The sequence below is a fragment of the Hylobates moloch genome, unplaced genomic scaffold (assembly GCF_009828535.3).
Source record: "Hylobates moloch isolate HMO894 unplaced genomic scaffold, HMol_V3 SCAFFOLD_7, whole genome shotgun sequence".
NCBI lineage: Eukaryota > Metazoa > Chordata > Mammalia > Primates > Hylobatidae > Hylobates > Hylobates moloch.
The window spans coordinates 80,118,095-80,133,548 of NW_026652282.1; the positions used below are offsets into that span (position 1 = coordinate 80,118,095).

The window sequence follows — 15,454 nt, forward strand, 5'->3', positions numbered from 1 at the left end:
TTTGAGACGGAGTCTCGCTGTGTCCCCCAGGCTGGAGTGCAGTGGCGGGATCTCGGCTCACTACAAGCTCCGCCTCCTGGGTTCATGCCATTCTTCTGCCTCAGCCTCCTGAGTAGCTGGGACTACAGGCGCCCGCCAACACGCCCGGCTAATTTTTTGTATTTTTAGTAGAAACGGGGTTTCACCGTGTTAGCCAAGGTGCTCTCGATCTCCTGACCTCGTGATCCGCCCGCCACGGCCTCCCAAAGTGCTGGGATTACAGGCGTGAGCCACTGCGCCTGGCAAATTCATTCATTTCACTTGTTTAAAAAAGTATGTATTTACTAAAAAATTACTAAAAAAATGTGTTGTTGTTTTCTTCCAGATCAGAGATACTAAATCAGCGGATCAAAAAACAACCCTTTTACATTTTATTGCTGACATTTGTGAGGAAAAATATCAAGATATCCTAAAATTTCCTGAAGAACTGGAACACGTAGAGAGTGCAAGCAAAGGTAATTGATTTATAACTGCTTTGAGATTATTTCTTGCCTATGTGGTTTAAATGGAACGATTAAAGAATCTGTAAACATTATTCATAAAAGTATTTTTTGTTTGTTTACTGATAAAAGCAGGGAAATAGTTTCCATTAGCTTATATTTGACAGCATACCACATTTTATTAACCTATTTTGTCTTACATCTTTTTTTTTTTTACCACTGCTACGTTATTAAAGCTTTCATTTCTCTGATCAGATAGTATGTTTGTACTTTCATTTGATAAACATTTAAGTGGATATTGTTTGCAAAGGAACCATACTATAGGGCTCTTGGTTATATGGCAATGATTGTGAGAGTTTTTGGTTGAGTGTGGTTAAAATATAGTAAATGAGAAAAATGTGTGTATATATACATACACACAAATGTGTTATAAAATAAGGATGCATGTGAGAAATGCTGCAGGAAAAGATAATGTCCTGTCGTTGAGATGAGGAGGAAAGTACTCTTGAATGGGTAGATAAGAGAAGGCTTCATGGAAGAGGTCAAAGGTGAAATATGAGGTTAGGGTTTTACAGACATGGAAAAGAGGTTTGCTTTCCAGAAAACAACATGAGCAAGGCAAAGTGGCAGAATGTTTTAGGACAAGTGAAGGGAATGGTTGACTCTAAGGCTGGAGCAGTCAGGTAGGTATCTCTGAGACTTCAATGTCAGGCTAAGGAGTCTGGTCTTGATGTGGTTAAGCAGTACAGCATCATTGAAGGGATAGAATAGACAAGCCATGGCTCCTGTGAGGAACAGGATGTTGGAAACAAAAATGTCTCTGAGATTTTAATGCAGGGCAATTAGCTTTGTCGGTAAGTATTATCTACTTTTGCAAGAGGTTGAAAAATGAAAAAAAAAGAAGATCAAGGAAACATTTGCTGAAGGTGAGATTATGTGAGTGAAGAAGTGCATTTTCCCTCTTAGATAAGAGAAGTACACCATAAATCTTATACTTGAAATTGCACTGAAGTAATTTCATTCTGTAACTCTGAGGACTTTTGGTAAGGACTTCGTATATGTTTCTCAAGTTTATTACAAGCCATATAAACCTGTTAGTTTCTTTTTAAGTTAAAAATAGTGAATCTATAAAACCCAGAATATTCTTTGAGTAACATTGTGCAGTGGTCATCTCAGCCAGTCGGGTATTGTCAATCAAATCCTCAACATATTTCTTTAATTTTACTGAGTTTGTATCATCTTGTGGTCCAAGGAGCAAACTAACACAAGAAGACAAACTATGATTATATTGTATTATTTATTTTCTTTCATTGTTTTCAAAAAATTGTGTAATATGATGGAAAATTACACAAATTACAACTGTAATGGCAACTTTCTGGTAATAGCTCTTCTAAAGAATTTATCTTTGGATTTAAAAATACAGCTTTCTGACTAGAAACATATTTACTAACACGTGGCTAATGTGAAATAATAACATTTTAAACATTTGTATTGTAATTTGAAATATATATATATATAGCAAAAAAAAGACCAGTTATTAAATTAGCTCATTTTGTTGCTATTAATACTTTTTGATTGCCTTCTACCAGAATTTTTTTTCTAAGTTTTCTTTGTTCAACATGTATAATCAATTTTTACAACATTTTGGAAAGAAGTATATCAATAATATGTCTATATACACACACAGAGTGCCACACATGAAAATATATATATTTATATATAATATATTTACTATACATAAATATGTACCACACACTTATATCAATCAACAGGTATTTATATATACCTCAATCAACAGTTATATATATGTTATATATAACCATAGGTATTTACATGTGATCCAGCAGTTCTACTACTAGGTATTTATCCAAAGAAAAAGAAATCAGCATATCAAAGGGATACCTGTACCCCATGTTTATTGCAACTCTGTTCACAACAGGTAAGATATGAAATCAGCCTAGATGTCTATCAGTGGATTAATGGATAAAGAAAATGTGATGTATATACACAATGGAATACTATTCATCTGTAAAAAAGGAATAAATCTTCTCATTTAAAGTAACATGGATGGAACTGGAGATAATTAAGTGAGATAATCCAGGTACAGATAGACAGATATTGCATGTTTTTACTCATATGCCGGAGCTAAGAAAGTTGGTCTCATAGAGATAGAGAGTAGATTGATGCTTACCACAGGCTGGGAAAGGTGAAGGGTAGGGGGACGAAGAGTGGTTCATTAATGTATACATTAACGAACATACAGTTAGGTGGAGGGAATAAGTTCTGGCCTGGTGCAATGGCTCACACCTGTAATTTCAGCTAGTTGGGAGGCTGAGGTGGGAGGAACACTTGAGGCCAGGAGTTTGAGACCAGCCTGGGCAGCATAGTGAGACCACCCCCATCAAAAAATTTTAAAAATTAGCCAGTTTCATGCTACTTACGGGGGCTGAGGCAAGAGCATTCCTTGAGCCCAGGAGGCTACAGTGAGCTATGATCACACCACTGCACTCTAGCCTAGGCGACAGAGCAAGACCCTGTCTCTTAAAAAATATTAAAGAAAGAAATAATACGTGCTAATGTTTGATAGCAGAATAGATTGACTGTGGGTAGGAATGATATATTGTATATTTCAAAATAGCTAGAAGAGAAGATTTGAAATATTGCCAACACAAAGAAATGATAAATGTTCAAGGTGGTGGATACCCTAAACACCCCAATTTAGTCATTACACATTTTATGCATGTAGCAATATATCACATGTACCCCATAAGTATACAAATATTATGTATCAATAAAAAACTTAAAAATATATAGATATTTATATATGTGTATATATATATATATAATATAGTTATGTAGCGAGATATTCAATAATATTGTAGACTTTAGCCACTACTGCTACTGACAAAAGTAGATTGTAGAGCCCAGCCTTTTGAGTTAAACACTATAAATTTCTTTCTTTCTTTTTTTTTTTGAGACAAAGTCTTGCTCTTTCACCCAGGCAGGAGTGCAGTGGCACAATCTCAGCTCACTGCAACCTCCACCTCCCAGGCTCAAGCAATTCTCCTACCTCAGCCTCCCAAGTAGCTGGGATTACAGGCACACGCCACCATGCCCAGCTAATTTTTGTACTTTTTTAGTAGAGACGGGATTTCACCATGTCGGCCAGGCTGTTCTCAAACTCCTGACCTTGTGATCCACCTGCCTCAGCCTCCCAAAGTGCTGGTATTACAGGCATGAGCCACTGCACCAGGCCTGACACTGTAACTTTCTAATCCTAGCTCTACTACCTGTTAGTTCTATAACTTGAGCTAATAATTTAAACTTCTAAGATTTTGTTTACTCATCTGTAAAATGAGAATAATAACAATGAGATTAAATTAGTTAACATAGGCATTGCATCCAGTAAAATGGTATAGTTTATAGTATATGCTTGACACATAGTAAGTATGCAGCTGTTGCTGGACTACTACTACTACTACTACTACTACTAGTAGTAGTAGTAGTAGTAGTAGTAGTCGTAGTAGTAGTAGTAGTAGTGGTAGTAGTAGTAGTGGTAGTATTGATATACCACTAAGGATATTATAGTTCTTTCTTTTGTCTTATTAGAAGGGAACAATCATAAAATATCTTATAGTTCCTCCAGTCTCAGTAAGTATGTATTATATTCAATTCTATTTGTTTGTTTCCTATTCCTGGGCTTTTGGTAAATCCTTTTATATATTTTTTCTTTGTTTTATTTTTCATTTTTATTTTTTGTAATATCACCAACTTCCTTTTTCCAATCCATTTCAAGAGCAAAATCTCTCTGCTCTATTTTGATTATTCCTGATTTTGTGCATTCTTCCTGCCAGTGTATTCAAAAGACTGTTGCCAAAAATCCTCTTCCTATATCACTGTTTGGGCCATAGCAATCCCTATTCTCGAATCATTTTGACTAGTTATTTTTCTTTCCCTATGAAATTCAGACTGAGAATTCTCAACTCAAAAAGATCTTAAGCACATTCTGCCTGCTTGCATCCCTCTTTCATTTCCTCCTAGTTCTCATTTCAGTATACCCAGACATATAGTCTCCTGAGCCATTTTTATTCCTTTATAATAATCCTGTCTCTTTGTATGATTTTATGCTGCATCCCCTGCCTGGAAATTTCACCTGCCCTGTACTCTAAGACAACTGACTGTCATTTGCCAAATCTCTGTTCAGAATGTATTTCCTTTTTCTTCTTCTTTTTTTCACTAAAGCCTTAGGAGAAAATACTTTTTGTATTAGTCTGCAGGAAGAAACAAAGTATTGTAAAAGGTCAAGCCAATTACCACTTATTTATATTTAAATACTTTTCCTTGGTATTTGAGTCTAACTTGTCTTGTTTACTTAATGTACATTTCAGCTCTGTTTGAATCACATTTTGTCACATTCTGGACTGTGTATAACATAGCAAAAAACAAAAAAGGTCAACACTATATGATTCATTTTATTTGTTGATGGACTATCTCTTTGTAAAATGATCCCCTTCTCTTCAAAAACAAAAACAAGAGTGTCTTTTTTTTTAAACTGGAGTGATATAGATAAGAAAAAACTAATTCAGTTAATGAATTATATAGCTAATATTGAAAGAACAACTTGATTACTACCAATATCTTTTTCCATATTTTTGTGTTGTTAGAACGCACATACCTACTTTGATAGAGTAAGATCTTTTCTGTGTGGTATAGCAAACACCAAATTTATTTTAAGTTCAGTACTAAAATTACAGGCATCAACATTACTGGCAAAGGGGAAAAAAATCACCTTGAAGTGAAAGGCAAACAAAAAGAAAGAAGTATGTGGGTTCCATGGAAAAAATTATATCATAATTACATTTATTCCTTGTAAAGCTAAGCTGCTAAAATTGTGTGCCTCTTGGAAGATGCAAAACTATGGTATAAACTTGGCATATTTTTCTAGACCTCTGTAGCTCAAAGATAGTGGAGAAAAACACATCATTTTTACATTAAAACAGATATGTGTTATGGAATAGAATTCAAAATCCATATTAATTTTTAAAATAAAACAAATGACTTCAAAGAAATTTCCCACTTGTAGCAGATCCCTACAGGAGTATTTTCAGTCTTCTCTTCCATTAGGGGTACTTATGGTGGGAAAAGTTTATGAAGCATTGCCTGAAGAATTAGAGAGCAGTTTTGTTTTGGGTTAAGTTTACTTATTTATTTGTTTAGTTTGTTGCTCAGTTAGTTAGTGACTATTGCAGGGAAAAGGGAGGAAAGTAGGCAAGGTGAGGGAAGAGAGTGTATCACTTCCTTTTAAACATTGTCATAGGCCGTATGAAGTTCAGAAGCAAATTGTATAATGTAACTTTATTACCAGTAAAGTTAATAAAATAACATTGCTCTTGTCATTTTATTCTTGGTTAAATTATAAATCTGTGGGTCATTTCATTCAAGATTGGCATACCAATTAGTCTTTAGAGAAAGAAAATGGTTGTTGCAGAGACTTTGATACCTTTAAAACATTGAATTTTTTTTTTTTTTTGGTGAACCACAATTATTTTTTTCCCCAATGATTAATTTTAAAGTTTATATATATGTATGTATATGTACATATGTAAACTTATATCTAATAGATATATATTTTATAAAACATTGCTGGTTTACTAGACATATTTGATAAGTCTTTTTTTCCCCCTGTGGCTGTCACTTTAATTTTCAGCTTTAAGGATTTTTTACTGTTTGATTTAAAACCACTCCTGTTTTATAGGTCGACTCCAGGTATTAAACCAAATGGTTAGTAAAGTGTAATTAAAGCTATTCTATTCAAAAGGTGGAAATTATATTAACGTATTTGAAGGTATTATTTATCCTGAGGTTTGCATAAATCCAAAATGGGTTTCACTTCAGTTAAATTGGTGCCATCCTACAAGATAAAAGCTAGTTTAAGTTTCCTCTGAACAGTGCTTTTTTATGAATTAAATAAATTATTATAATTTTAACAATCAACTATACCTGTTGATATCTGCCATGTTTCCATGTCATGTTAGTTACCGATTAGCTGTTTATCCACTCTGACTTTTTCACGGGATTAATAACAATGAAAGTTCTGATTAAAGGCAGTGTTATAGGGGAAAATCTATGGATTCATTCCATAGTAGTATTTCTTTTTTATATAAAAGAAAAAAGTAAAATAATAGGAAAGTTAAAAAGGTTGGGGGGAAGAAACATAAAAGACAAAACAATTCCAGAAACTCCACAGCTGGTTGAAGCTTTAGAGATTATCTAGTCCCTGATAAAAGGGACCCAAGATGACATTTCATCCAAACTTATTTTACAGTTGAAGAAGCTGAGATGCAGAATGATAAAGGACTTGCCCACGATCACATAGCTGGGCAGTAGAGTCCATGTACATTTGGAGACCTTGTCTAGAGTTATTACATCTATTTCATCCACATTTTTACCTCCTTTGTGGTCGAAAATATGCAACAAAGACTCGTGCTCACATACTGGAAAACATATAGAAAGTAGATGCTGACCAAATAAAAAACTTACTGGAAGTATAAATGCTACTTTCTCTGTAGTTGTCCATAATCTCTCTAGCTCCATTTTGACAGAATTAACCACTCCTTTCTCTGTGTCACAGCAGCCCTTTAGCATTATTGGTAATAGAGCACATACCACATTTGCACTTTTTATTTAATTATTTGCTTCTATCTGTACCTCCTATTGAGTTTCTTAGTGACAAAGACTGTATTCTTTTTGTCCTTACAATCTCGGTGCTATCATAGCACCTCAGTCGGAGGGGTTCAATCTATGGCCATACCAACCTGAATGCACCTGATATTGGAAGCTAAACAAGGTCCTGCCTGGTCAGTTCTTGGAAGGGAGATAGAAGTGCTCAATAAATGCTTATTAAATTGAGTTAATTGCATATCATTTTAGTACAGCAGTCATATTTCAAAATAAGACATTGTGGGAAGTTGACAAATAGAGAGTAACAGTCTGAAAATTACTGTTCGCTGTAAATTAGAGAGGAGAAACAAGGTAAATTAGAATAAGGAGGACACCGGTATTTAATAATATTTCCTAGTCCACACTTTGCTTCTTCAAGGGAAATGGTGAAATTGGAAACAATTTGTTAATAATGGAAAGGACCTAAACTTATGGACGCCACCAAACCACAAGGTTTATGGTGAACAGTAAGGACCAAGTCATAGGACCTAATGGGAGTGACTGTTTCAATGTAAAATGTAACTAACTGCTGAAACATCTATGTTTAATACCTGAAAAAAAAAATTTCATATTGTCTACTATTAGTTTCATTGAAAAATCTTTGAGTTTTTTAATAATCTATAAAACAAAAATCTGTGGAACAAAATCCTGTTTTTAGAGCGTTTAACTTTTACTTATAGTGACTGATAGGACCTAAGATGCAAGAAAGTATTAAACTAAGGTTTCCTAACAGATTTAAGCTTTGAGTTATAATCTAACTTTTTAGAAGCACGGAATGATAATAAACCAGTGTGACAAAATGTTAGTAGAATTGACCTTACTTAAATCTTAGCAGCCTGAGTAAAACTGAGTATACATATTACTACATTATTTTAATAAAAATGTTAACTTGTTTGTGCAGCTTTCTTTGGATTTTTTTCATATATAGGATTTCAAGTAACTTAAACAATTTTTGCTGAAAGAATTGTACTCTATCAATAGAACACCATAAATATGTTATAAAATTTAGGGGAACATTGTTAAATGTTAGGGAATCAAATACATATTTATCTACATAAATTTTCCAGTTTGTAAGACTTCTTTCTTCCTCACTCTCATCAAGTCACTCCTAATTTTTCTAAACAAATGACTGTCTTTAAAATAAGAGAAAAAATAAGAGGTCTAAAACAGTCACAGACTTTTTTTATTATTATTTTTATTTTTGGTAAGAACACTTAACATGAGATCTACCCTCTTAAATTTTTAAGTGTATAATACATTATTATTGACTGTAGTCACCATGTTGTACAGCAGATCTCTAGAGCTTATTCATCAGTTAAGGAAGATAAATAAGCTCAGGAAAATGTATTTTTAATGTGAAATGTCAAAAGGACTTAGGAAAGAAAGTCATGTTTTCTTCTTGCTGTTCGGTAATCTAGTCATTACCAAACAATGTTTTCAATGCATAACATATAAACATTTCATAATTCATTTGCATTTCTAGAGGAAACTAGTGAGTAAAAATATTAATATCTTCAGGTAGCAGTGAAAGGAAGCAGAGATCATGGCCGTTTGGATTTGAGTGAATTCTTTCAACACAAATCAATGATTTTATAGACATATATAGGTTTTTGTCAGGGTTCCTTAGCTTTTGCATCTCAAAATCTATTTTTGCTAGGGAACTGTATGATAGCTCATCTGTCTTACCCTCCTTGTCTCAGAGCCCAGGCTTCTGTGCCTTTTCCAATCTGAAAAGCCTCCTCCTTGTCTCTGTCCTTTTGAGCCTCATGTATCTTTTTAAAGGCCCACTTTAAATTCCACCACTCTATAAAAAGCTTTCCCAACTATTCTACCTTTCAATGGCTTCTCGGTTTCCTCCATAATACTTTGAACCTTTTAGCTGATCCTGTACTCTCTTGCACTATAGTATAAAGGTTTCTGTATTTATGGCTGCATACTGGCATGATGCTTTCTCAGTTATGTATGATATCATTAGTCTGCTTTTTCAGGACAAAATCTGTGTCACAGTGTTACAGACAAAATCTATGGCACAGTGTCGGCATAGTAAATTCAGCTCAGTGAGTGCTTATTAAACATTAACCTAATCCTTATTGCTTTCTTTATTCAACCCTACAGTGAAATTTTCTGAGTGCTTGGAGTAACTAAAATATATTTGCAGATATTTAATTTCAACTTCCTACACATTAAACAAGTAGAAAACCATGTCTTCAAAAACATATTCTTTAAAAGTGATTGTTTAGGGCAAAAGTAGTCTATGATTTTAGAAGTCATTATAATAGTTATTCTTAGGGTAGGTTCGTGATTGGAATGGAAAATGTAAGGGCTTCTGGGGTGTTGGTCACGTTCTGTTTCTTAATCTTGATGCTAGTTACATGGGTGTGTTTAGTTTCTGCAGATTGATTCAGCTGGCCACTGACATGCACTTTTCTTAGTATATGTTTTACTTCAACCAAGCGGTTTTTAAAAGCCAGTCATTCAGATTTTTAATATGTGTAATATGAATAGTGAGGATGGTACTACATTTTAATTCAGAAGGTCCTCTTGCTTTTACCCATGCTTAGTTACAGTGATCACATGCATTGTATAAGTGTAAATAGGCAGCTGCTGTCAGAGTTAATCTGATGTTATTCTAAATAATTATTATTAGAAAGTTGTATGTTTCCTAAAGATTTTATCCAAACACCTTTTTTATAGTCTAAGAGTGGATAGGTGTACTTTATTTTAAAAAAAGAAGAAAGAAAAAGAGCCACCAACCACATTATGTACCACGTGAAGATCATGGTAATCTATATCATACTTGTCAATATTATGCTGTCTTATATGTCATTGAATCCTTGGCACATACTGACCTAAAATATTCACCAATAACCTGTCGCTGCTGTCATTTTTATTATTTTATCTTTGCTTCAATGTCAGTAAAAAGAATATATGGGAATATTAGTCAGCTTTAGCTCATTGTGGATTTAAGCTTGTTAGTTAAAAAGTGAATATTCATATATCAAATGTTCTAATTTGATTGACTCCTGAAGTAAAACACAGGGACATACTTGATACAAGAGGTTAAAGTACTGATACTGAGTAGTATTGTCAAGGGGGGAGATGTGAGAGTAAGAGAAGAAGGAAGAAAGACAAATGAAGAAAGAACTAGCTTTCTGCTGCCACAGCAGAATCATAAGAAAAGCTGGATCATGCCCTGAATGGAGACTCCCTTGTACCACTATGGAAATAGGTGGAATCCAGGAATCAACTTGGTTACCATTATTGTAGTTTTCATCACCACCAATCCCTCTGATATATTCATCAATAAGGATGAGCCTGCTTAAGAGATGTAGGGCTTAGGGATTGGGGAGGTTACCAAACAGTATCAGAGCTACCTGAGCAACACGCCACATTTTCCACTTTTTACACATTTTGAGTGTAACTTGAACACAACCAAGTCATGGGCAGTACCACTGCTGTTGTGATTTCTCGAAATTAACTGGCATCTTTTGCTGGAATTTGGATTCTACAAGTTGATGAGACAAATTTAGCAAATATAACATTTCCTTGTGCCAAAGTTATATGACTCAAACTCCTTAACAGTATTTTCATGTAAAACGATCAGAGGGGAGGTGGCAGTCGTAGCCAGTTTTGCATTGCCATAATAAAATACCACAGATTAAGTAATTTCTAAAGAAAATAAATTTATTTCTTACAGTTCTGGAGGCTGGGAAGTCCAATATCAAGGTGCTAGTACCTAGCAAGTGGCTTCTTGCTCTTTCATCCCATGGCGGAAGGGTGGAGGGGTAGAAGGGTCAATAAGCATGGATGAGAGAGAAACAAGAGAGAGTACAACTCACTTTTATAACAAATCTAATCCTGTGATAACAAACCCACTCCTGTGATAACCATATTAATCCATTTTTGAGGGCAGAGCCCTCATGACATAATCACCTCTTAAAGGCCCTATTTCTCAACACCTCCACGGTAGGGATTAATTTTCCAACTCATGAACCTTGGGGGACACATTCAAACAACAGCACTGGCATTTTAAGTTTAAGATTCATTGAAGTAGTGAGGAGAAAACCCTGACTTCTACTGGAAACTAGTAGCTCTGTGGCAAAAGATTCTGGTATAGTCATATCTGAAAGACGTATTCACTAGAAATAATATGTCCAGGGACGAGAATCAGGATACACACATTTGAGTTCCAACTTTGTCACCAGCTACTTGTTTGGACATAGTTTGGCCATATAACCTCTCAGTGCCTATTTCCTCATTTGTACAAAAATTGTCTTAATTTGAAAAATATCAATGGTAATATCTAGGCTACTTATCCCTCGAGGTTATGCAAGGAAAATTAGATATTCAATATGAAAATGCCATATGAAAAAGGTGTTACATATAAATAATTATTATTCAAGCTAGTATGAGGATATTAATTCCAGTTGATTTTGATTAGATTTTGTTTATTCAGTCCAGTTTAAAAAATGAAGGTCAGACCAGGCGCTGTGGCTCACGCCTGTAATCCCAGCACTTTGGGAGGCCGAGGAGGGTGGATTACCTGAGGTCAGGAGTTCAAGACGAGCCTGGCCAACATGGTGAAATGTCGTCTCTACTAAAAATACAAAAAAATTAGCCGGGCGAGGTGGCAGGCACCTGTAATCCCAGCTACTTGCGAGGCTGAGGCAGGAGAATCACTTGAACCTGGGAGGTGGAGGTTGCAATGAGCCGAGATTGCACTACTGCACTCCAGCCTGGGCAACAAGAACGAAACTCTGTCTCAAAAAAACAAAAACAAACAAACAAAAAAATGAAGGTTAGAATTCACAAGTTAAAATATAAAGCTTTCTGAAATAATGTATGATTTTATTAATTTTAGTTTTTCTACATATTCTTTTACTCTTTTCCATTTTGGACACTTTAAAAAATAAGACTAAAAACATAATCATGAAGGCTCATGTTATTTTGGATGACATCTCTAAGCTTTCATGGAAGAATCATTGTCCCCCGTTTAAAGGTTGATAATAAAATTTCCAATATCCTATTTTGTTAGGATATCTTTTTCCTTAGCACATATAAACATGGAAGAAAAGATAAAGCATATGGTATTAACTAAATAGTCTAAGTAATTGATAGTAAAAGTTTAGGGGCAAATAAAAAAGGTATGAATATAAAAGATTATTATAATAACTAATAAAAATGATAAACAAGTAGAAAGCCAGGTCTTCAAAAAAATTTTCTTTTATGTGCATTTTAAAGGAGTAGATTCTGCTTGAATTTGTAGCAGAAAACCTGAAGCTAATGTTTATGCTCAGTACTGTTTCTTAATTACGCATTTGCTGATACCTAATAGTGATTATAGTAACCACTACCATTTATAAAGGGCTAAGTGCCAGGCATTATATTAAGCATGGTTTTATAGAAAAGGAGACTGAGGCTCAGAAAAGTGAAGTAAAGTACACAAGATCGCACAATTAGTAAGAGCGAATATTTTTTTCTACTTCTGTATCTCTTGTTCTTTCCACTATAACATGGACAATAATATCAAAAACATAATTCAAAAGTATATAAAATATGAAAATTTTAGTTATAAATTTAATATAAACTGATAAAGCAGTTTAAACCTTGGTAATGTCCATATTTTAATGGGAAGATTATTATAATTAGAAATATCTAATGACATCTTATAAATACTGCTTTGTTCTAAAACTTCAGTAATCTCTTAAATATATAAAAGTGCTGTCTTTAGAATTTAGGGTTTTACTCAATCGATTTTTCCTTCTATGTGTCCACAGAGAATAGTATGATGAGGAGAAAGAATAATCATCTCTGTTGCACACCCTTTTTGAGGGGTGTGGTCCTCAACTAACCACATCTTTATTTAACGCTATTGGTATAAGGAACTGCAGCTGCTAAATTGTTCATTTGTATCCCTTGGTTTAAATGTGTCAGTTTTCTTCAGTTATCTATTCTCTGGAAGTAAGTGTATGCTTTAAATTAATCTGTGCACTTATTCATGTATCTTTTACCATTAGAAAACACACTGAATAGATATTCTTTGGAGGAAAATGAATTGTTGATATCTCAGGTTACTCAGAAATTCAGTAGAAATGATTCTTAACTCTTAAATGGGAAAATGGCACATGGATAGAACATTTTCGTAGGAAAAACATTCCAAAAGTATTTAGCCTCACCAGTAATGGAAGAAGTGCGCATGAAACAATAAAATATAAGTTTCAGCTATCAATTTGGTAAAGGTTAAAAAAATCAAACTATACTGTATCCTCAGCAGTAGTACAGGTGGTATAGGTGAGATGCTTATGTATTAATTATTTGCTTCTCTATATAAATTATTGATTATCACAAAATCCCATACATAACTATTTGGAGATTAACATGTGAAATAGGCTGGGCGCGGTGGCTCACGCCTGTAATCCCAGCACTTTGGGAGGCCAAGGCAGGTGGATCACGAGGTCAGGAGTTCAAGACCAGCCTGACCAACATGGTAAAACCCCATGTCTACGAAAAATACAAAAATTAGCCGGGTGTGGTGGTGCCCACCTGTAATCCCAGCTACTCAGGAGGCTGAGGCAGGAGAATCACTTGAACTTGGGAGGCAGAGGTTGCAGTGAGCCGAGATTGCACCACTGCACTCCAGTCTGGGCGACAGAGCAAGACTCTGTCTCAAAAAAGAAAAAAAAAATGTGGAATATTATACAGTGTTCCAGGATTTAGAGGACCTGGAAGTATGCAAAGATTTATCACCTTGAAATTTGTGTGTTTTTGAATGTACATTATTATTTTTATTATTTACCTTGTGAATCTTTGCTACAATAACTTGTAGTCAGAAGTCTGAGAATATTGGCATCCTTATGAAAAATGCACTGAGGAAAACAGACACCATTTTTGCAGCTTTGAGACTCTACTATATGCGTCTCACCATACTTTTTGGTAATAAAAGTCTCTTTAAAACACGCTCAAAATACCTACTTGTAACTAGCAGCTTTTTTTTAAAGAAGGAAGACTGATGTATATGGCTGTATTTTGATTATATTTGCATGCACTGAAATATAATTATTCTGAAGGGAATTAAAACAAGCAAGTGATTTCAGGAAGTGGATAGAGTTTAAACATGGGACAGATCAAGTGGATAGGAAACAAGTGGTTTGTGGTAATGATTGGTGTAACATCTTTCAAGGCCTGACACCATTGACATGTGGCGGTGAGCAGCATATCTCTGACACTTTTGCACGGTTAGCAATGATGTTAGACAGCAGTTCTTCCTGAAATAAGTGAGCCAAATGCCAGTCCAGCTAATTGGTTTACTTGGGAAATGCTATTTACCAATATAAAGCCTAGAAAAGTGAAATTTCAGTATGCACCTTATAAACTCCATCGGCATGTAGATAACCAACTAATTTTGAGTTACAGTTGGTCCAGTACCAGAAGTATTGTATGGTTTATCTGAAGGGACTATACAGAATTCATCACTGATATTTAAATTTTTCTCTATGATTGTTTTATAAAAGCAGCAAGGCAGGTTACAGAATTCTCCGTATTGACAGATCTTTAATAAATAAACTTTAATAAATGAATCAATAATTGGCATAGAATTAACCTCCAGAAAGACACATATTGCTTAGCCTTAAAAGACATTTTTGAAAAAATGATTTACGGATACAATTTTAACTCTTTCATTGTACTGTCAAACCTTATTTTATAATTAAAATCCTCCATGATCTGGAATCTCCCTTTTATTAACAGTAGCTAAGGAGCCATAGCAGTGAGACTAGAAAGGAGAGAAAAGATTCTGGAAAATGTGGGACTTAAATATGTATGCATCATGACATGAGTAGTGGATGAGGGAACCACCGATAGGGAGAAAAATTGCAAAAACGAGTAATATTTGTATGCAGATATCCCACGTATACAAGATATATGATAATTTGAAATTATCTATATCTTTTTTTTAACCACACGATTCCCTGAGTAGATTTCATTTCTAGTATCAGCAGTGTCATACTATGAACGCTCAAAAGTAAAAGTTTTAGAGTAAGCTGTAATTTCAGATCCAATAATCTCAATTAAATTTGGAAGAAAGTGTCAGAGGTACTTGAACCAGAGAGACTCCATTTTGAATGAGGGCTAGGAAAATGAGGCTGAGACTTGCTGGGCTGCATTCCCGGAAAGGAAGGTATCCCTCGCCTTTAGACGTTTAGGGTTAAGGGAACAAATTAATAATGTTTACCGGCCGGGCGCGGTGGCTCACGCCT

General features: G+C 34.6%; 1 protein-coding gene across 1 annotated transcript in view; it reads left to right on the forward strand.

Annotated features, from left to right (window-relative positions):
- Positions 1 to 15,454, forward strand: part of DIAPH2 (diaphanous related formin 2) — an 880,788-nt gene that overhangs the window by 462,873 nt on the left and 402,461 nt on the right. Inside the window, exon 26 of the mRNA XM_058441333.1 lies at positions 365 to 494. Coding sequence (XP_058297316.1) covers positions 365 to 494 — 130 coding nt within the window. The remainder of the gene's footprint in view (positions 1 to 364; positions 495 to 15,454) is intronic.